At 44.6% G+C, this 22,691-nt stretch overlaps 1 protein-coding gene across 46 annotated transcripts in view; it reads right to left on the reverse strand.

Annotated features, from left to right (window-relative positions):
- Positions 1-22,691, reverse strand: part of ANK3 (ankyrin 3) — a 540,509-nt gene that overhangs the window by 160,209 nt on the left and 357,609 nt on the right. For all 46 annotated transcript variants that reach the window (XM_043550311.1, XM_043550307.1, XM_043550308.1 and 43 more), the window contains one exon: positions 2,391-2,489. In XM_043550311.1, the coding sequence (XP_043406246.1) occupies positions 2,391-2,489 (99 nt within the window). The remainder of the gene's footprint in view (positions 1-2,390; positions 2,490-22,691) is intronic.

Raw genomic sequence — 22,691 nt, forward strand, 5'->3', positions numbered from 1 at the left:
ATAGGAAAGGTGTATCCCTGGGTACACAATAGTTACCAGACTATGAAGAAAAGATTGATGTAGTTGCCATGCAAAAAGAGAGCAGAGGAAAAGCTGCCAAACATGACAGTAGATGGGATCATTCACAGAACAGGGGACTTGAAAAGCTCAGTTCACTACTCAGTAATTATACAATAAAAAGGGAATGCACTCAAATTTTGGGAATGACTCCCACAAAGCTGAAAACTAGCGTTAAGAGAAAACATTTCTACTTGCTCACAAGGAATGAAATATTTGCTGAGATTTCAGGAGCCAAATTCTTCAGCATATTAGATGCATTTTGGACACAAGAAAGTTCCAAGACTTGCACTCACAATCAATGTACCAGTTGGCACTTTTCTTCCAATTGCCTTTCATAGTATGTTCAGCACTGGAAATATTTCACTGCACACAGGAAGATGTTGGAGGAAAGAAAATCTACACTGATTGCATAACAGTCTGGGGCAGCATCACTTTTGAATGTCAGTGATGATTATAGTGACAACTGGAAACTTCAGGAAGTAACTTTAAAGTAAACAAGGCCAAGTGTCAATTTCAAATAAACCAGTACTTAGGGAGAGAAATTGACCATTAAGGGTATTGTCATGGCTGATGATTCTAAGGAACCTACAGAGACCTGAAAATACAAAATGGAATTCAGAGACTGCAAGGAACGCTGACCCATGTTAGTAAATTCATATTCATCTATGTAGTTCAAAGATCTTACACGAGAAAATACTTTCCTAAAGACACAGAATGGTCTGGATGGCAGAGCATGGAAGAGAATCTGAGACTGACTTCAAAACCAGTTTTGCAATTTTTAACCCACTGAAAGAGATCAACTTCTCACAAATACTTCAAAAGCAGGGCTCAGAGCTATATTTCTACAGCACTATGGGCAAAACAAAATTATGATTTTCAAAATGGTCATAGCTTCAGAGAGAAAAAAAAAGCATTAACTACTGGCTGCAATGCACAAGAAAATACCTCCAAGTATACAGTGATTATTTTTGAGTACAAAAGTATATGATGTGACTCTGGAATTCCAGCAAGGAGGTCACCTCGTAATTGTTGATATGATGTCAAGTGAATGGACAGTCAGCTAAATACATGAATGTGCCTAAACACACTTTGCAGTAGATCTGGAAGACTGTTAAAACATACAAAAAAACTAACTGACAGCTGTTTATACTGTAATAACTATATAAAAGATGTCCTTAAGTTAAATCACTGAACTGGTTTGAATTCTGTCAGTGAGGAATCAGAGGAATGGTGGACAATGAAGAGTAAAGTTGTCAAACATCTTGCAGGTCATACTGTTGCCACACTTCCTGTTCATTCTCAGAGATCCTCTCTCATGCACACAAACAAGCAACCGCAGAGAGTGAGGCAGAGAACACAGCCAGGCAAGACTGCAGCAGCATCAGTTCTAAGTTTACTCTGTAAATTACTTCTTGCTCGTTGAATAAATAAATTACCCAAGCACCTGCCTCAATCAGTTTTTAAATACAGTGATTATCATCTGATCGCTGTTCAGTGGTATACACCTAAATGCTCTGACGTCCTAGATCAGTCTACATCCTTGGTGGACAGGTGTCTACCTCAAAAAAACTACTGCCACCCTTGCTGCCAATTTCAGCAAAGCAGCTAAACACCGAATGGGACATGAAGACAAACTACCCTCTCTTTCTATGAGGTAGCCCCTCCAGGGCAGAGGTGAGACAAAGCGACAATACTGTATCTGCGCTTTACATGTTCAATGGATAAAAGAAAAATTCCATACTTCAGGGATGTTAACCTAGCACATTTCACCCATGGGGGTGAGGGGAGATTTCTATGTAAAGTGTGGGGAGAAGGCTTCTATAACCCCCAACAAAGATTTTTGCAGGAAACAGGAGAGAGCTGACAAGTCTCCCTCAAGGGTTCTGAGAGCACACGGAGAAGCTATGTTGTCGCAGTTATGGGGGCTGGGAAAGTTACAGGAGATGGGGCTCCTCCACCACTGAAATTCTGGGGTGCATCAATAAACTGAATGGAACACCACACTTTCAGGGTTCACTCATTGGTAGGTGTAATTATTCGTGCTTCCAAATGATCCACCTAGAAGTAGCCTTCATGAGATACCAGAGAAAAGACAGGCATTGCTTTGCCTGCATGGAAGTTAGCTCTGAGCTTTAACGTAACAAGGTGTTTAGAACATTATTTGAATGAGAGGTAAAACACTAGCAATGATTGTATAAAAACCAAAGATAATTCTGTACTCTCACCGAAGCTTGCCAAGTAAGTGAATATTTTCGTTTGTTTACAAACATACATGGCAAAAGAATAAACCTGTAAATAATACCACCCAGATCATTCACATTTAATCTTACCCTTGTTTTGGCATCAATTTTAGCGCCTCGATCAAGTAAGAGTTTGACCATATTAGCATTTCCTCTCTTCGATGCAACATGTAATGGAGTGATATCATTCTGTAGGAGATAAAGCATATAAAGTAAACTTTCAGATGAGTCTCCTTCCTTTATTAGCTCAGCATTGCAATTCATTCATAGAATGGACTAAGACTCCTTTACAACCACTGCTGAGACAAATACAGCTTTGTTTCCCTAGGAGGTTAGAAGACTAGAAAGACTATGCATTCATCTACACAGGTGAACCACCATACTAAAGACCCATACTCCACAAAGCTTTTCTGAGCTTCACTCAGCAAGAAAATGATCATAAGACAAAACAGATTCCTAGCAATCTGCCCTATTTCAAAAGCAACAATGTGCCTGTAAACATTCATTACTGAGCATTACCTGTAAATTCTACAGACATCTAGAATTTGACAATGTACAGCACCATAGCAATCACCTCTAACCAACCTGCTCTGGTAAATACTGTGATAGTTACACTTCAAGTCAGACTGTAAAGTAAATATTTGCATGCATTTTAATTTTTGTTCCTGAATCCTGTTCAGCAGCACAATAGTACGCCACTTTGCTACGCGTAGAGGACAATTATATAACACATTCAAAGACCCTTTTAAACTACATGCAGCTCAGGTGTTTCTTCATGCTTTGGTGGGTTCTCTATATCATAGTGTACATAGTGTATATATTCAATCAGGTATAGGTCTGTGATTTTGTCATGGAAATTGTTAATAAATTTCATGGCGGAGGTGTGGCGAAAAATGATAAGTCAGGGAAAGGGAGATAGTGGGGGGCTGATGGGAGGTGGGGGTGGGTAGGAGTCAGACAGCAAGCCTGCCCCACACTTAACCTGCAGCGACCGCTCTACCTCGCAGCTCCCTGCTCCAGGTGTTGTGAAATGGCCCATGTAGTCAAGAGTGCCACTCACATTTGGGGAATCCCCCTCTCTCCATAGACAGAGACTGGTCCTGGTCACAACGCCTGGAGTAGGGACCTGAGCCCAGACCCCCTGTGGGGTCACAGACTTTATTTAAACTCCCAATTACTGTGAACACTGTGATCTCTGTGCCACAAACCTAGCCTTAATCATATACAGTCAAGTGAACATGAAGAGATTTAAATCGAAAACGTAGCCTCAATACTAAGATGAATATAATTTTAAAGACATGATCATCTTTGTTTTGGGGGATAGTAGTAACAGCTGGCTGTATAAAACCAACTTCCTGATGACTGAGAAAGAACAGTTAAGTTTTACTGAGAGCATCTGTCCTATGGCTTTATGCATCAGAGATGCACTCAATGCATTGAATAGCCACAGTATGGTAGATTTGTACAACCCAGCCAATAGACTGTTCAGTATGTGTTTTCTCAAAATAGCAGGTGAGTGGAATGACTAGAATACCAGCACAAAAAACAATATTTACAGAATGTGGCAAGCTAACTTGTACTTGATTAGTATGTTGAGCACCTACATCAGCATGCCTTTGACTTACATAATGCTTCACTGTTAACCTATACCTTGGCTACTTTGTACCAGAAAGATTGTATTAACATTATCACACAGATATATTACATTTTCACAAGGAGACAAAGACATAGCTGTTCTATACATTCTGTACAGTATTATAGATCATTAGAGCATCAAGTCAATTAACCTGCCAAGGCAGAATACAGCTCCCAAGATAAGGATGTCTCAGATGTTAAATCAATAGTACGCTTTGCCTTAGCCACAAGGCCTAAAAGTAAGCATATATAGAACAATACCCAGGAAATAAATATCTATATTTAAATCAGCTAATTATTATAAGGCACCCAAACTCAAAATAATTATTTTGTTATTTATTGCTCATATACAGTGCCATAGACGTACATGGTGCTTTATAAAACAGACAAAGATTGAGTCTCTGTCTCAGTAAGCTTAAAATATAAGAGCCTGAGTCTGCAAACACCTAGTACTGGGACTAATCCTAATTGCTGGGCATAGTCTCATTGGGCTGAGTCCTCAGATGTGCTGGGACAGCGCTTGGAGTCCATGAAATGGAGAAGGCAAACGTATGCTTCCTGTCCAACCCCCCAATCCTGGTTCAGCCACTGTAACTTAGAGCAGCCTCAAGACATTTCTAAATTGCACCAGGTTTTAACCACCCTCTGAGGCCACTGTGCCAGCAGGGATCACTGGAGTTCAGCATGCTCTGACATACTTCATCCAGCCCCCAACATGCCCTCTATTTCAGCCAAGAATTCCCCCATGCTGAGGGAATCCTTAACTGCTCATTTAGGACAGTATTAAGTCCCCTTTGTGGTGCTGGAGCAATCCAAAGGGGAATTAGTGGGGTCAAGAATCTAACCCATTGGCTTCCATGGTACTACATCTGGTAGTAAGCACTATGTTTGGTACTGCTGGCAAGATTGGGCTCAGCATTAAGATGAGATCATCCCAAGAAGACATACGCACAGGTGAAAGTAAGCCGGTATGGTCCAGTACAACGTACTGGCAAGAGCTGGTACGCCAAACCAGATTGGACTGGCTTCCCTAGGACGGCCATTTAAAGGGCCCCGGGCACTGGCTGCTGTGGGAAGCCCCAGGCCCTTTAAATTGCCGCCCGAGCCCCACTGCCAGAGCCCTGGGGTAGCGGTGGCAGGGCTCCAGCAGTGATTTAAAGGGCCCAGGGCTCCGGCTGCTGCGGGAAGCCCCGGGCCCTTTAAATCACCGCCCCAACCCTGCTGTCCTGCCTTCTTGGGGTAGCGGTGGCAGTGCTCCAGCAGTGATTTAAAGGGCCTGGGGCTCCCTGCAGCAGCCGGAGCCCCAGGCCCTTTAAATTGCCACCCGAGCCCTGCTGCTGGAGCCCTGGGGTAGCAGCGATTTAGAAGGTCCGGGCTCCCAGCCGCTGCTACAGCAGCCGGAGCCCCAGGGGCTTTTAATCTTGATTTAAAGGGCCCGGGTCTTTAAAGGCCCCGCCTCTTTTGGTTGAGGCCAAGCCCCCTGCTCAGGACTCCAGAGTACCGGTAAGTCCTTTAAGTTACTTTCACCCCTGGACATATGGGACAGAGGGGAGGGAAGAGTGAAGACTTAGATGATATAACTGTGTGGTCACTTGTGAAACTAATGCATGCAACTTCAGGGTTACTTTTAAAAATAATTAATTCCATTTATTTTGAAGTTGGGTGTTAAAGACAGTGATATAATAATGGGTGAATACATCACAGTAGCCAAACACTGGAGGGAACTGTTAGCTTTTAGGGGGAAAAGCTGCCTGGCAGAGAGGACGGAGGAAAGGAAAGTGTAGGAATCATTAAGATAGTCTTCCTCCTTTCCCCCTCTTCCCAAGAGGAAAGATATCAGTGATGCTAAAGGGACATAAAAAAGAGACCTCCATCTTCCCACTAAAACTAGCGCTTGAGTCTATCAGGCCTGAAGAGAAAACATTCTTCACCTGTCCAGTGAAAGTATAATCCAGGTAACGTGGGGCCAATATAAAACCTTTCCCATCTGCTGTGGTGAGTGTTTCTGGCAGGTCAAAAGAAAGAATCTCAACACCCTCCACCCAATCCAAGTGCTGTTAGGACAAAACAATTGACTTTACTCATAACATGATTGGACTGGAAGAGAAAACACCTACGTGTGAAGAAATGGGGAGGATATATAAAAAGGCAGAAAAAACTAAAAATTAAGGGTATGGATCTCATTTACCGCAAAGCCGCTTTACACCATTCTGGGCAATGGGCTGTAGGTGAGTGTAAATGTAACAAGCCCAATTTAAGGCCTGGGTATAGTGCCAGAATAGTGAAAAACATACTTCGTGTATGTGAGAATCAGGCTCTACGAGAGAGTCTGGGGGACCTGTGAAAACAAAGATAAACCAATAAACAAACAACCTTTTCTCTTTATGGTAAATTATAACTATATTACATGACATAGAAGAAAATACTGCATTTATTTCTGATTCTGCTATCAGTAAACTCATGGCAGAGCCCTTTGTATTGACAAAATGATCATGATTAACTCAAAAATAAAATATATTTTTTATAAACCATATAGTCACATTGAGTCCAATCTTGCTCCATCTTTGCCAAACTCTTGTTGACTCAAATGGTGCAGGATCAGATCTAAAATGCATATACAGGTTACTTTCACTCTGAAATATTTATGCATATATACCATTTGTTTGCAATAATAGAAAAAGACCATGCTATTGGTCAAAAATGCATCTAGGTCAAATGACTCAAATTCCTGACCAACAGTATAGTCGATTTTAAAAAGATGGTGTTGCACAGTTGCACTCAGGATAGTGAGGTGAGCAAAACCTAAGGAAACTAACTGGTCTAGTGAAACACACTAGCTTGTGAATGATCAAAGTTCAGTTCCTCTTTCCTGGGCTGGTACAACTGCAGAGGCAGTGTGTGCACATCCCATTTGAGAGTCATTCTCTAGTGACCTATTCAGCCAGTTCATAAACTGGATGAATGAATGCAGCGTAGGGAGCTATATTTAGCTTTCTTTAGCTAGAAGGCAGGTGTCGAGAATATGATGGGACGTAAAGTTAAAAAAATGAGATGGATGAAGGGTCAGTGATTTCACCCTGGGGAAAAAATTTAAAGCAGCTGTATAATTTTTCCATTCAGAATTTAAAAGTGCCATTCTGCTATCTGAATTGTTTATTTGTGGGGGAGTAGATGGATTCCAGGCTCCGCTATCTGTCAATAGCCTCAGTCCTGGTCCCTGAATAGTTTAGGATAATGTGTTATTTAAATACAGTCTATTTCAAGAACAATTTAGGACCTGACCCAATGCTCACTGAAGTCAATGGAATGTCTCCAATGGACTTCAGTGAAGGACCAGGCCAGTAGTGAATAAATCCTGCCCAGCCGTGTCAGACTAGTGGCCTCTTCTCCCATCAGTAAAAATACATTCATGGCAGTTATGAACATGAATTGATGAGAGAATAAAGCTCAAGCAAGATTTTCAGTTACGGTTTCTAGTGACAATACATAATCAAGCAAGTGAAATCTGAGTTGCTTGTAACTGGCACCAGAATCTAGAGATAAAAATAAAGCCTCATAACATGTGCAGCTTTGGTGTAATTTATTAATGCTAAAACTCTGGTATCAGCAAACAGTACAGACACCAAATGAAAGGTTTTGAATTCCTTAGTCAACTCACATCAGCTGCTGTCTTATCAGTGTATTTTTATTTGTTTGATCTTCTATAACTTTCTCTCTTTGTTTTTCAGATAGGATAGTAAATCAGGGAACTATTGAAGTCATTTGCTGCATTACAAAATCTAAAACTCCTTTTAAAATGTCCTAAAATGGTGCAACTCTGCTCTAAAGTGCCTACTGCAGGGTGATTTGCACCTTCCTCTGAAGCATGTGATGCTGGGTATTGTCAGAGGTAGGATACTGGGATTATATGAATGACAGGTCTGATTCATTATGGCAATTTCTAGCTCTCAGTGTGTCACCATGTCTTATAGGAATATTTTACAGGATGTGACATCCACATATCACAATCAGAAAATCGTATCAGAATAAGCTAAACAGCTATAAAACCATATAACGTATACATGCCCCTTCTTATTTCCCTTAACACCCTTTTCTTTGGTGACTTCATTTACTCATGACTTGAAGTACTTTTAATAGGCATGCAGTTAGTCATTGCTCTATAATTTGAAGTATGAGATATTACATCCTTATAATTTTTCTTCTATTTAAACCAACTGTGGATTCCCATTTATACCCCTTACAATTATCCCTTGTTTGTTTTAGACTGCAAGCCTTTTAGGGATGGGACCGTACTTTCTTTTGTGTTTGCACAACACGTAGCATATTGTGGGTGATAACAGTAATAGAATCATAGAAACGTAGGGCTGAAAGGGACCTCAACAGGTCAGCTAGTTCAGCCCCTTGTATTGACGCAGGACCAAGTCAATCTAGGTCACCCATGACAACCTATTCGTAAAAATTTCCAATGATGGGGATTTGACAACCTACCTGGGTAACCTATTCCACTGCTTAATTATCCTTATAGTTAGAAAGTTTTTCCTAATATCTATCCTAAATCTTCCTGCAGCAGATTAAGACAATTACTTCTTGTCCTTTGGACATGGAGAGCAATTAATCACCATCCTCTTTATAACAGCCCTTAATACATTTTAAGATTGTTATCAGGTTCCCCCTCAGTCTTCTTTTCTCAAGACTAAATATGCCCATTTAAAAAAATATATAATAATTAAAAATATAAAAAATAAAAATATAATACCTCAGTAATATATTGTTGCTGTGAGTTCCAAAGGTTGTTCATGCACTGTGTGGAAGAACATTTCCTACAATCATGTTTAAATGCGCCACTTTTAATTGCATTTGGTGCTCCCACATTTTTGTATGGTCAGAAGAGGGGACTAAGATAACCCAGCTGCCCCGCTCTATATTATTCAGATGGGTACTCAGAATTTTGAATTACAGACATTTATATATAAAATAGCCTAAACATTTAAGTATTCTGTGCCCATCAACTATCTGAATATAAATCCCAAAATTGTTAAGAGAAATGTTCCTGTTTGAAAGGAGATCAGGTCCCTGTTGACACATTCCGCCATTCTTTACAGCTCAAGACAGAAGTTTAAGGTTATCTTTTATTGTTTCAAAGAATAACATGAATGACAAAGTCAGTCAGCAAATGAAGGGCCAATTTAAAAACACCAGAAAGCAAATTTAGTTAGTTTTATTTCAAAAGTAAAATATTCCTTCTGGTTTCTGGTATTATCTGCATCCTGTACAATCTCCTAACCAGCCCGCCCAAACAGAACCTGTGGCTTTGAAAATATATGGAGAAAGGGATGTTGCTTGGAGGAGAGGTAAATATTTATACATCTTCTTTCTATCACACCAAAGGTTAATATGTTGCTTTCTAACACCAAGCAGATTGCTACAATGCTGGTGGGCTAGATTGTTTCAAACACAGACCTGTGTAGGGGGCAGTGTGGAGCTGCCCTGCCCCAGCAGGACCACAAGGATTGACAGTGATTGTGCTGAGGCTCAATCTCTCCTGGGGCTGCTTGGTGAGTGTGGGCTCTGCACTATCTATTTGGATGGCACAGATTGCTCTCTCTGTCATGCTTGCCATGCTCTATGGGCTGGTGTTGGAGGGGCAGAGCCATGCTTCACGTCCTCTTTGCCCCCTTCAGGGTGATTTGTTCCCCAGAGCAAGGACTGAGCAGCCCCTCCTCACAGAAACTACTGTTGTAATCAGTTCTTCTGCTTCCCCTTCTCCCACACCCTCATGCAAGGGTTGATCACAGTCTGGTCATATACAGTCAATTTACATGGTATCAATCAGTTTATAAAATGACCTGGTTTGATTGGCTGGTTCCAAACACTTATACGGTGATTACAGCCCAAAGTATAGATGTGGAGGGAGTATAAAGCCTCTTTAACCAGATCACTGCCTCATCACCACAATGTATGTACTTCAAAAAAAGATTTTACCAGCACTAGGTCAGTTTTGTGGCCCCCAATGAGGTTTTTAAATGGCCTGTAAGAAATGCCTCCACCTCTGTAGTTTTAACTTTTTTTAGGGCTGTCAATTAATCACAGTTAATTCATGCAATTAACTCAAAAAAAATCAATCGTAATTAGAAAAATTTATCACGATTAATCGCAGTTTTAATGGCACTGTTAAACAATAATAGAATATGATTTATTTAAATATTTTTGCATGTCTTCCACTTTTTCAAACATATTGATTTCAATTACAGCACAGAATAAAAAATGTACAGGGCTCGCTTTATAGTATTTTTGATTACAATAATAGTATTATTTTTGTTGTTACATAACTTCACTCAAAAACAAAATAATGTAAAACCTTAGACCCTAAGTCCAATCAGTCCTACTTCTTGTTCAGCCAATCGCTAAGAGAATCAAGTTTGTTTACATTTACAGGAGATAATGCTGCCGGCTTCTTATTTACAATGTCACTTGAAAGTGAGAACGGGCATTTGCATGGCACTTTTGTAGCTGACATTGCAAGGTATTTACATGCCACATATGCTAAATTTTCATATGCCTCTTCAGGTTTTGGCCACCATTCCAGAGGACATGCTTCCATGCTGATGACGCTCATTAAAAAAAAATATTGTGTTAATTAAATTTGTGACTGAACTCCTTGGGAGAGAACTGTATGTCTTCTGCTCTGCATTTTACCCGTATATTTCATATTACAGTGGTCTCCAATGATGACCCAGCACATGTTATTCATTTTAAGAACACTTTCACTGCACATTTGAAAAAATGCATAGAAGATACCAATGTGAGATTTCTAAATATAGCTACAGCACTTGACCCAAGGTTTAAGAATCTGAAGTGCCTTCCAAAATCTGAGAGGGACGAGGTGTGGAACATGCTTTCAGAAGTCTTAAAAGACCAACACTCCAATGTGGAAACTACAGAACTCAAACCACCAAAAAAGAAAATCAATCTTCTGCTGGTGGCATCTGTCTCAGATGATGAAAATGAACATACGTCGGTCTGCTCTGCTATGGATCATTATCAAGCAAAATCCATCATCAGCATGGATGCAATGTCCTCTGGAATGGTGGTTGAAGTATGAAGGAACATATGAATCTTTACCACATCTGGCATGTAAATATCTTGCGATGATGGCTACAACAGTGCCTTGTGAATGCCTGTTCTCACTTTCAGGTGACACTGTAAACAGGAAGTGGGCAGCATTATCTTGTTTGTTTGAGCAATTGGCTGAACAAGAAGAAGGACTGAGTGGACTTGTAAGCTCTAAAGTTTTACATTGTCTTTTTCCCTGCACTCAAAAATAAAACAGGCAGGAAAATGTCCTGGCTGGTGTGAAAGCTGGACACCGCCTTGGGGAGGAAGGCCTGGTGCAGTCTGAGTTGCACATTATCCCTGTGGAAGACCGTGTAAGGTGGTTCCAAGGTGAAGGCCTTCAGCTCAGAAATCCGTCTCGCAGAGGTAATAGCAACCAGGAAAGCCGCCTTCCAGGAGAGATACAGGAGGGAAACGTGGCCAGCGGCTCAAGTCGGGGCCCCATGAGCCTTGAAAGGACCAGATTAAGAACCCACATAGGGATAGGCTGACGGATCTGAGGATATAGACGGTCCAAGCCTTTGAGAAAGCAAACAACCATAGGATTGGCGAAGACAGAGCGGCCAGACGTGCCTGGATGGAAGGCTGAGATGGCAGCAAGGTGAACCCTTAAGGAGGAGGCCGCCAGGCCTTGCTGTTTCAGATGCAGGAGATACTCTAAAATGAGGGGCACCGGCACCTGGACGGGGTGCGGCGCTGGTCACACAACACGAAAATCTTTTCCACTTCACCAGATATGTGGCTCTAGTAGAGGGCTTCCTACTGCACAGTAGGACCCATCTTACTTGGTCTGAGCACAGAAACTCCGTGGGGTTCAGTCATGCAGCTCCCAAGCTGTGAGGTGGATGGACTGTAGGTCGGGATGACAGAGTCGACTGTGGTCGTCAGTGAGTAAGTTGGGGAGGAGAGGCAACGTGACCGGTACATCGACTGACAGCTCCAGCAGCATGGTGTACCAGCGCTGGCGAGGCCATGCTGGAGCTATCAGGATCACCTTTGCCCCCTCCCTGCAGATTTTGAGCAAGACTTTGTGCACAAGAGGGAACAGAGAAAAGGTGTAGAGCAGGCAACCTGTCCCAGGGCAGCAGGGTCACGTCTGTGAGGGAGCCTGGGCTACGACCCTGGAAGGAGCAGAATGCTGGGCACTTCCTGTTGTATCTGGTGGCGAACAGGTCAACCTGGGGAAACCCCCAACTTTGGAAGATGGAGTGGACGACATCCGATTGGAGAGACCACTCGTGTGAGTGGAAGGACCTCCTGAAGTGGTCCACCAGCAGGTTCTGGATCCCTGGAAGAAAGGATGCTATGAGGCGAATCAAGTGGGCTATGCAGAACTCCCACAGTCGAATGGCTTCCTGGCAGAGGCGGGTGGAATGGGCCCCCCCTTGCTTGTTGATGAAAAACACGGCTGTGGTGTTGCCCGTTAGAACCGCCACGCAGCGACCTTGCAGTTGGGCCAAACGCACCGCCATTAGCTCCCTGACATTGATATGGAGGGAGAGCTCATTCTGTGACCACAGGCCTTGGGTCTGGAGGTTGCCCAGATGTGCCCCCAACCCAGAGCTGATGCGTCTGTAACCAGAGACAAGGAGGGCTGTGGAGGGGGACTCCCCTGCACACTGCTCGGGGGTCGAGGATATGTTCCAGCACCATGACCATTGAATTCAAGCTGTCTCGCCCTGGATGGTAGGCTGAGGTGAGCCATGCCTGCAACGGCCTGAGCTGGAGCCTGGCGTGCTGAGTCACGTATGTGCAAGAAGCCATATGGCCAAGCAATCTCTTGCTGTCGAGGGCGGGAATTGCTGAAGGCCCTAAATGATGCCCGCGATAGCTCAGAAATGGGACTTCGGCAGGAGGGCCCGAGCTTGAACGGAGTCCAGCACTGCCCCAGTGAATTCTATCCTTTGGGTTGGTTCTAGGGTTGACTTGTCTACATTGAGGAGGAGACCCAGCCATTGAAACGTACACCTCACCAGGCAGAGTTGGGACTGCACTTGCTGTCTGGTGCGGCCCCGAAGTAGCCAGTCATCGAGGTAGGGATATACTGGCACCTGCCATCAATGGAGGAAAGCAGTCATGACCAACATGCACTTGAAGAACACCCGGGGGGCTGTTGAAAGGCCATAGGGAAGGGCCATAAACTGGTAGTGTCCACGAAGCTCAGGAAGCGCCTGTGCACCGGATGAATTGCTATGTAGAAGTACGCATCCTTCATGTCGAGGGCAGCATATCAGTCTCCAGGATCCAGAGAGGGGATAATAGTGCCTAGGGAGACCATGTGGAACTTCAGCTTTACCATGAAGATGTTGAACCCGCGCAGGTCCAGAATGGGCCTGAGGCCCCCTTTGGCCTTGGGAATTAGGAAATAACAGAAGTAGAACCCCTTGCCCCTTAGCTCCCATAAAACCACCTCTACTGCTCCCATGGCAAGGAGCCCCTGAACCTCCTGAATAAGGAGTTGCTTGTGAGAGGGGTCCCTGAAGAGGGATGGGGAAGGGGCGTGGGAGGGTGGATAGGAGCAGAATTGGAGAGAGTATCCCATTTCCACTGTGAGAAGGACCCAGCGGTCCGAGGTTATTTGGGACCACGCACGGTGGAAGTGGGATAAATGATTCAAAAAGGGCGGGGAAGGATCCAGGATTGAGTCCGGAACACCGTACTCGGGCATCCCTTCAAAATGCCTGTTTGGAGCCCAACGATGGTTTGGTTGGGCCCTAGCCTTATCCTGTTGGGGATTGGAAGGCTTCCTTCTGCCATTCCATCCCCTCTGCCTGTAGAAGACCTGCCTCAGCTGAGAAGGGTAGGAGTGTTGTTGCGGCTGCTGGGGCTTGAAGTGCTTCCACTGGGTTGCCAGGGTGTGCATACCCAGGGACTTCATAGTTGCCCTTGAGTCCTTAAGGCTATGCAGCTGAGAGTCAGTCTGTTCCGTGAACAAGCTCTCCCCATCAAAGGGCAGGTCCTGCAGCATCTGCTGAACCTCAAGTGGCAGGCCTGAGGCTCGCAACCATGAGGTGCACCTCATGGCAATGCCCGAGGACAAGGTACGTGCTGCTGAGTCTGCAGCATCCAGTGAGGCCTGCAATGAGGTCTATGCCACCATCTTGCCCTCATCAACAAGGGCCCCAAACTCCCCTCTGGACTCAGGTGGCACAAGCTCCTTGAACTTGAGCATTGAGTTCCAGGAGCTGAAGTTATAACAGCTCAGGAGTGCCTGTTGGTTAGCAGTCCTGAGCTGGAGCCCCCAGTGGAGTACACCTTGCAGCCAAACAAGTCCAGCTGCTTGGTTTCTTTCGACTTGAGTGCTGGGGCCTGCTATCCCTAGCTCTCTTTCTCATTCATGGCCGCAATCACCAGTGAGCAGGGTTGCAGATGCATGAAGAGCTAGTCATAGCCCTTCGAGGGCACAAAGTACTTGCGTTTGACCCCTTTGGCCATGGGGGTATAGAGGCGGGGGTCTGCCAGATGGTTTTGGCATTGGCCTGAATGGTCTTGATGAGGGGCAAGGCCACCCTTGACGGACCTTCCGGGGCCAAAATGTCTACCACTGGGTCCTCCGATTCCACCACCTCCTCGGCCTGCAGACCCATATTGCGCACCTGCCCCCGTATCAGGGCATCCACGGTCTGAATGGCCTCAGTCCCGCTCCGAATACTGAGACCCCGTTTCCAAGCCTGAGGAACGGGATTGGGATTGTGAGGGCCAGGGTGGTGCCATGCGGACCTGCTTTGGAGAACGGCGTCGTGAAGCTGGAGAGCATTGTTGTGAAGCTGGGGAGTTATGCCACGACATGCCACAGTGCCAGGACCTAGAGCAGTACCGCGACCTGGAGCTGTGCCGAGATGGTGAGCGGCGTTGTGAGTTTGGGTCCTATTTGGGTCCTATTCTGCAAAGGCGACCGTTGTACGGAGCAGCGCCATGACCAGGAGCGATGACACGATTGGGAGCGGTGCCGCAAGTGCGACTGGTGCCACAACGGGGAGCAGTGCCGTAATGGGGAGCGGTGCTTGGACCTTGAACGGTGCCGAGGTTCGACCGATGGTGCCGATGATCGGAACAATGCTGGCTTGCTTTGAGATGGTGCCACACACTGAGGCACTGGAGGCTTGGCATGGAGCAGAGGAGACCCCGGTGCTGTCATGGCGATGAGGTCCCTCGCAGCCACAAAGGTATCCAGAGTGGACGGCGTCTGCATTTCCACAGTGCTATGGGTCGAGGAGTCCAATGGCACCGGACTCGATGGCTCTCCTTGTGGGGCCAAAGTCGACGGTGCCGTGTCCACAGCCTTAGCGCCCGGGTGCTCCTCTTTGGGACGCGCCCCATTGGCAGGCTCCAGGTGGGTGGGTCTCTGCGCAGCAGAGATACTCTTCTCCTGCTTCCAGTGCCACTTCGGTGCTGGGGAGTGGGATGATGCCAGGCCGAAGCCACCAGTTTCAGCACCGGGGAGCAGCGGTGCAGCAGGTCTTGGCCAGAGTCCATCTGCGGGGCCACTTTCACCACTGTCGCCCAGGCACTGCGCACCGAAGAACTCGGTGCTGGGTCCTGCTGCGCCGAAGGAGCCTGGGGTCTAAGTGCCACCTCCATAAGGAGTTGCTTAAGACAAAAGTTCCACTCCTTCTTGGTCCTAGGACGAACCCCTTTGCAGATCCTGCACTTTTCGGCTTGGTGAGCCTCCCCCAGACACTTCAGACAAGAGTTGTGGTGGTCACCCGTTGGCATGGGCTTGGAGCAGGATTTGGAGGATTTGAATCCTGGGGATTGAGCGTGAGAGCCCTCCCAAGAGAAAGCAGTTGGGACAGAGGGAGACCCCCCCAACCCAACTGCTACTAACTACACCAAAAACAAAAAGAAAACTACAAGAAAGAACAAGAACAACTACTATGAGAATCAAGCTAGGGAAATGTGGAGAACTTGCTAAGCAAGATGCCACAGTTCCAACGACCATCACAGGCGGTAAGAAGGAACTGAGGAGGTGCCAGGTCAGCAGGGTCATATATTGAGCGCTATGGAGGTGCGACTCCGGGGGGCTCCACAGCCGACCTGACAGATGCTGCTAGGGGAAAAACTTTCCGATGGCCGTGCATGCGGCACACACACACCTAATTGGAATCGATATGAGCAATCACTCAAAGAAGAATCAATATATTTGAAAATGTGGAAAACATCCAAAATATTTAAATAAATGGTATTCTATTATCGTTTAACAGTGCGATTAACCGTGATTAATTTTTTTAATTGCTTGACAGTCCTAATTTTTTTTCCAAATCCAATTTGTTATCAAAATATTAGAATGAGTTTGGATTTTAATAAGACCCTCCTCTTATTTCCGGATTGAGAGCAGGATCTGAGAAGGGTTTAATATTGACATTGGAGGAATGCATGAAAGAATAGCTGATGACTGCCAGACTGTCATGCCAGGAATTTGCTATAGAATTAGGAGAAAGTATTACTAAATTTCTAGCTTTTGTGTATTTAAGTTCTCAGCCATAACATTGCACAATATATTTTTTCTGCCAGTGAAATATTTTATTTATCTATACAACTGTATGGCTACATATATACACTGTACAATGTCCACTATGAAAATTCAATATTCGCTCCCCCAGGAATCTTCCTTTGTTTAGGATTTTGAGATGCCACAGTACCACCATCATTGCAGAAGACTAAATCTTACATTTTTCATGGAACCTGACATGCATGCACAGACTGCAGTGAGATAGACTGTGATTCTTTTGAAATGAGAAAACGATATATATTTTCCTCTTCCCCAGGAAGCCTCAAAAGTAGCCCAGAATTCTTAAGCTTTTTTCTCAGTTTTATGTAATACCTGCCCTATTTAAGAATTTTTTCTCCAGTCTCAAGATGCATGAAATAAAAATGTCATAGAAGAAAAGGGAAGTATGCTACTGCAAAGGACAATTATACAAGACAAAAAACAAACAATAAGGAAAACAACAGGTTCTCTTGTCATGCTGCTTACACTTATTTGCGGCCAGCTCCTTATGATGTGTTAATGGTATTCTGCTACTCAGCAGTACTGCTATCAGTATTGCATGTTGCCTATATAACCCACTTCAAAACACTAAAATCTGAATGTTTATTATGAGGTCATATAAGGGATCTCAGTTTTCCTTAGATTGTTTGCACTATTTGGAGTCCTGACTGAAACAGGAGAGAAAGAGAGCGAAACAGTAAGAAACTTCAAATGCACTATACAGATGAAGAACTTTTCTTTCTTCAGCAAGAATTGCCTCTACAGATTCCCCATTCTCATAACACTTCTGAGCAATTACAGTACCTAGTGGAGGGTTGAGGATTGCTTAGTTAAATGAAGGCTGATCTCTTGAAAAAAGAATCAGAGTTATCTCCTAAATTGAGAGTGTTGTGTGAAGGTGTGACTTGAGTTCCATGAGGCAGCTTTACAGAAGTCAGAGGTAGAGACGTTCATTCCTCAATCACATAAGGAAAGCTATCATAGACCTAACAGGATAGGCTTACCTTCTTGGCCACAACAGGACTGAATACAGAGTTTAAATCATTTACACAATCCCTAAACAGAGACTGACTCCCCCATGGACTTGTGTCCGAAATGCTACAAACAACCTTGGAGACTTGTCACTCAGTGCACCCTATTTATATCCAGCTTATGCAGCCTGCCTTCCCCTTCTAAACTCTTATGTTTCAGGAAGGAGACAGGGAGGCTGATACACTGATTAAGACAAGACTATTTCAGAGAGTACATCAGGGAAGAATTCAGGGTGATGGCTCAACATGACTTTATACTAATGTAAGCCTGGGAAGGGAGGATGGACTATACATAGCTGTATTTCACTCACCCTCCTAGGTTATGAAAGAGCTTGCTGCAGTTTGTCTAAGTATTCAAGATGTATACCTACTAGAGTGCTAAGATTCAGGCTGCTAGGAATGGTGGTTCTGTGACTGGATGAAGACTGACTCTGCTTCTGACATACAAAGTCCACAGATGATGGAAAGAAGAATGATAGTCTGATGCACTAAGAAATGTGAATATCAAAACCAGAGAGCCTATGTTGTATCTATGAATCCATGCTTCACCTTTCTGGTGACTTAAGGAAGTAGAGGAATCAGTTAGAAGGTATATATCACTCCCCTCCATGATGAATGTATCTGTCACTAGCCTGCCACTCAATAATTGTACAAAGGACATCTGGTATCATCCTGGAGGCAAACAGATCGAGAATCTGAGATGCTCCCTTTCTGGAATATTGCATTCACCAACGAAGTTTTCAAGTGTCACTGATATTTGCTCTGATGACTGAAATTCAAGTAATCTAAAAGATAGTTGTTTCTCTCTACCAAGCAAATGGCAAAAAGTGAAAGATCTGATGAACTATGAAGCAGTCCCAAAGTTAACTTGTCATGGCTACACTGGGGCGGTTGTACAGGGGCCCATGCAAATTAGAGGGCCCAGGGAGCACTGGAAGTTCTAGCTGGGATCCGTGGATGCAACTATACCCACAGAAATCAGGCCTAAATGTTCACTTCTCACATGGCTGAGGGCACAGTTGCATCCAAGCCCCACTCCACCTGCTGGAACCCACAGCAGCTCCTCTCAGGGCCAGGGACCGCCACAAAGCTTTGAGCCAGGGGAAGAGCAAGCTTGGCTGTTCTTTTGGTCCAGCCTGGCAGGGAGCTGCAGTGCAGGACGGGGAGCCTGTGCCACCGCCACTCAGGCAGAGGTACCTGGTCTGTGTACTCCTGCCCACTCCCGTCTGCGATGGCAACTGCCTCCCGCATACCCCAGAAGGGAAGGAGAGCAGGTCTGAATGTGGAGCATAGAGGGAGGGGATGGGGAGGAGGAGTGACTGTGGGGCACAGAGGGGAGAACCCTAAATCCCTTCCTCCAAGGAAGCCTTGAGACAGCAGGGAGGGCTAGGGTAAGGAGTAGGGCAGGAGAGACATGGACTCCTGGGAAGGGATGATAGGGGGTCTCCCTCAAGGGCTGAGATCCTGGGAGCAGGCCAGAAAAATGAACCTATAGCAGATAGTTCATGAGTTTACAGAATGAAAATCTTGCAAAATGTGATTCAAACAGGAGAGGAGAAAAAGTCAGTATTATATGTTGCACTATACTGTTTCACAGACATTCACATTTTGAAAATTGTTATCAAGTACTGAACAGTTGAATTGGCAGGTTTGGTGCTATAAATAAGCGAAACACTCATTAAAATTTGAGAAAGGGGCCCACAAAAAAAACCTGCACAGGGTCCCATATTCTGTTCTTCCACCACTGCTTGGCTACATATATGAAGGGCACAAGCTACCCTCCTCTCTTTGGCAGTTAAGTAATATTTTGGGGCTTCACAGCCTGGCAGGCTCTGATGCCTTCAGCCTTTTACGTAAGAAAGGAAAATTCTCAATATTTGCTGTATGGCTTGAAGCTCCAGTGAAGTATGGATTCCCTGAGCTTCAACAGGCTACAAGAGTCAACACTGTCTAGAACATTTCCCCAGTTCAGGTTTTACTCAGGTTATCACTATAGATTGACATGGTTGGCAGAATGGAAATCCTCAAAGGACATTGCCAAACAGATGAAAGCTTATAGAATTTGTTGAGGCACTGCTAGCAGGCTGTCTCCTCCTGAGCTATATCCTATAAATTGGACAAGGTTGCAAAGGCCTCTTTCTCAGGATGACGAATGAAGTCATAGATAATGAATGCAGGAACTCAGAAAAGATTGGGCAAAGCTCTCTTACTAAAGGGTTCAGAGTAGCAGCCGTGTTAGTCTGTATTCGCTAAAAGAAAAGGAGTACTTGTGGCACCTTAGAGACTAACAAATTTATTTGAGCATAAGCTTTCGTGAGCTACAGCTCACTTCAAATGCATCTGATGAAGTGAGCTGTAGCTCACGAAAGTTGACAAATTTATTTGAGCATAAACTTTCGTGAGCTACAGCTCACTTCATCGGATGCATTTGAAGTGAGCTGTAGCTCACGAAAGCTTATGCTCAAATAAACTTGTTAATCTCTAAGGTGCCACAAGTACTCCTTTTCTTTTTATTTAAAGGGCTAGTCCAGGAACTTTTCTATTGGTATATGAAAGCCATTGCTACAGCAAGGTCAAGTAGTAATACTCTCATCAAGTCAGTTTCTGCATCGGGTTGAAGGTGACATTTCCTGGTTGAACCTGAGGCCCAGACTCCTGAACAGTAGCCATATTATATCCAGGAAAGAAGAGCATGGACTGGAAGCCATGATGAGACAGAAAACCCAGGAAAACATGAACTACTTGATCTCTTAAGTGGAGCACCACTAACACAGGTCTCCAATGTGGCATGACAGATAATGACTCTCCGTATCACCATATAAAGTTTTAATCTAGGTGGGCTATGTGCTCTACAAACATAAAAAAAGGCACAGTCCCTGCCCCAAAGAGTCAATATTCACGTTCTTTAGTCTAATACAGCATGGAAATCTCCTTGTGTCTTTAAGACTAGGAAGCACTGGGAATAAAAACCCAGCTCTTCCTGAAAAGGATGGGAAAGGAGCAAAAGGAGGAGCCATGGAGAGGAACTGAATGGAATAGTCCTTCCATACTATATCCAGTATGGTACAGGGCTCTCAAACTTTCAAGCAAAACAGCTGCCTGGTATTGGATGCTGCAGATGGAGCCAGAATTGAGAGCAACTGGTCTCTCTTATTGCTCGCAACATCTGTGAAGTTTTACTTATTGTGGATGGCTGGAGAGGCCTTTCTGAGGTGCCTGATGTTTCAAGGACTGCCCTAATGTGAGTAGGCAATGTTATCTGAAGGAAATTTCCTGTAGGAAGACTTAAGAAGACAAGAGTGATCCAGGTGGCTTGTGTCTGAGGTGTCAAAAGATCTAGAATGGACCCTTCTGATCTCAGATTGGCATGAATCTGAGAACTTCCAAGATGAGCCTCTGATACTATCTCAGTTTAAATTGAGACTATCTGTGGAGACCTCCAGATCTGAGCCTCTGCAACCGGGGCAGAAGGAATCAGATGAGATACGGGACTGATTGTACTGGAAAGTACTGGAGAAAACTCCCACTGGTTCAGAGTGGCCAATGGAATTCCATCTCTCTGAGGCCCCAGTCAGGACTGAGGCAACACATAGATATGAGGGAGTTGCTGGAGCTCAGGGTCCAAAGTCACATCTCATCAACCATCAGATTTAAAGAGTCTGGAACTGTAGCAGATTCGGATCCAATTCTCAGTTTCAGGTGCCCACTCAGAGCCAACAGGTGCTCAGATCTGCAGGGTTTATAACACCGTAAGAGGCCCTGGATCTATTCTTCTTAAATGCAGAAAAAAGTGGGAAGCATAGCTGAGAGGCAGGAAGGTGTTGGCTGGCAAGGGGTGAGGAGAGCAGCTGCTCCCTTGCTTCACAAGGGACACTGCTACTGACAGTACAGCAACTCTGCTATAGGCACAGAGGTGTTAGCCTTCTATGCACACAGCAAAAACTCTTGTCAGGCCCTCGTCTTCTCCCATCATCATTTCTGCAATTTCCTCTTCTCTGGCCTTCCTAACACCCCTGTTGCCTCCCTTCAACCCATTAAAAACACCACTGCTAAAATCCTCTTTCTTGCCCATTATCCTAGCCAAGTCCTCCTCCTTCCTAAAGACCTCCATTCCCGTTTATACCACATCAAATTCAAGCTTCTTGCCCTCACCCTCCAGACCCTTCATAGCTCTCTCTCACCCTTCTTTGTCCAGTCTTTTCCCACTTCCTTTCCACAAAATATATTAGCTACTCTTGACTGCCCATTTAGCCACTTCTCCCACATCTGTCTCTGCACCTTCTGTCACACTGCCCCCTGTCCATAAATGACCTCTGAGAACTAATTCATAAGGTCACCCCCTTCTGTCCTCCAAATACCTCTTCAAAACTCTCTGCTTCCATAATGTCTACAAGACACTACTAATTATGGTTAGAGTGAAGGGCAGCCAAGTATAACGGATGCGTATGTATTCAACAAAAGGAAGTATATAAAATGGCAGATTTTCAAAGGTACAAAGGGCATCTAGGCACTCACTTCTCATTGGGTGTCTAACTGCCCTTTCTGCCTTTGAAAATCTCTATATGACATATAAAAAAGCTTGCATGTATTTTGATTGCACCCCTCTCCCACACACGCAGCATGTTGGTTGTCTTCTTAGATTGTAAGATATTCAAGATTGGGTCTTTTATTCCTGTATGTGTGGCACCCAGAATATTATCGGTGCTATTTGAATAAAAATAATAATAAGAGGTGCCCACAGCCCAGGTAACAGTGGGGCAACTAGTGCGTACAGGTCATTTTTGCCACCCCTTGAAGTCTGGCAGTGGAGTAGGCAGAGTGTCAAGCTAGGGCTACTATTGCCTCGTGCTTAGGTCTGTAATGTATTCTTCGCATATAACGGTTGCTTCATTTGTCTATAAATTTACTGCTGCACCGGTACCTACCTCATCTCTCTGTAAAGCATTTTCACTACCCGCAGTATGAAAAGTACAAAAAAGCAAACTCAACTCTACACTGTTGTTTACTCTACGATTGCTTCTGTCATTGCCAAGTTTTCTAGATTTTTACAGCCAGACACCAACTACAAAAAAGTGATTAGAGATGTGTCCTGCTGATGCTCCTGCCCAGCTTCATAAGCAC

The sequence above is a fragment of the Chelonia mydas genome, chromosome 7 (assembly GCF_015237465.2).
Source record: "Chelonia mydas isolate rCheMyd1 chromosome 7, rCheMyd1.pri.v2, whole genome shotgun sequence".
In the NCBI taxonomy this organism is placed as follows: Eukaryota; Metazoa; Chordata; order Testudines; family Cheloniidae; genus Chelonia; species Chelonia mydas.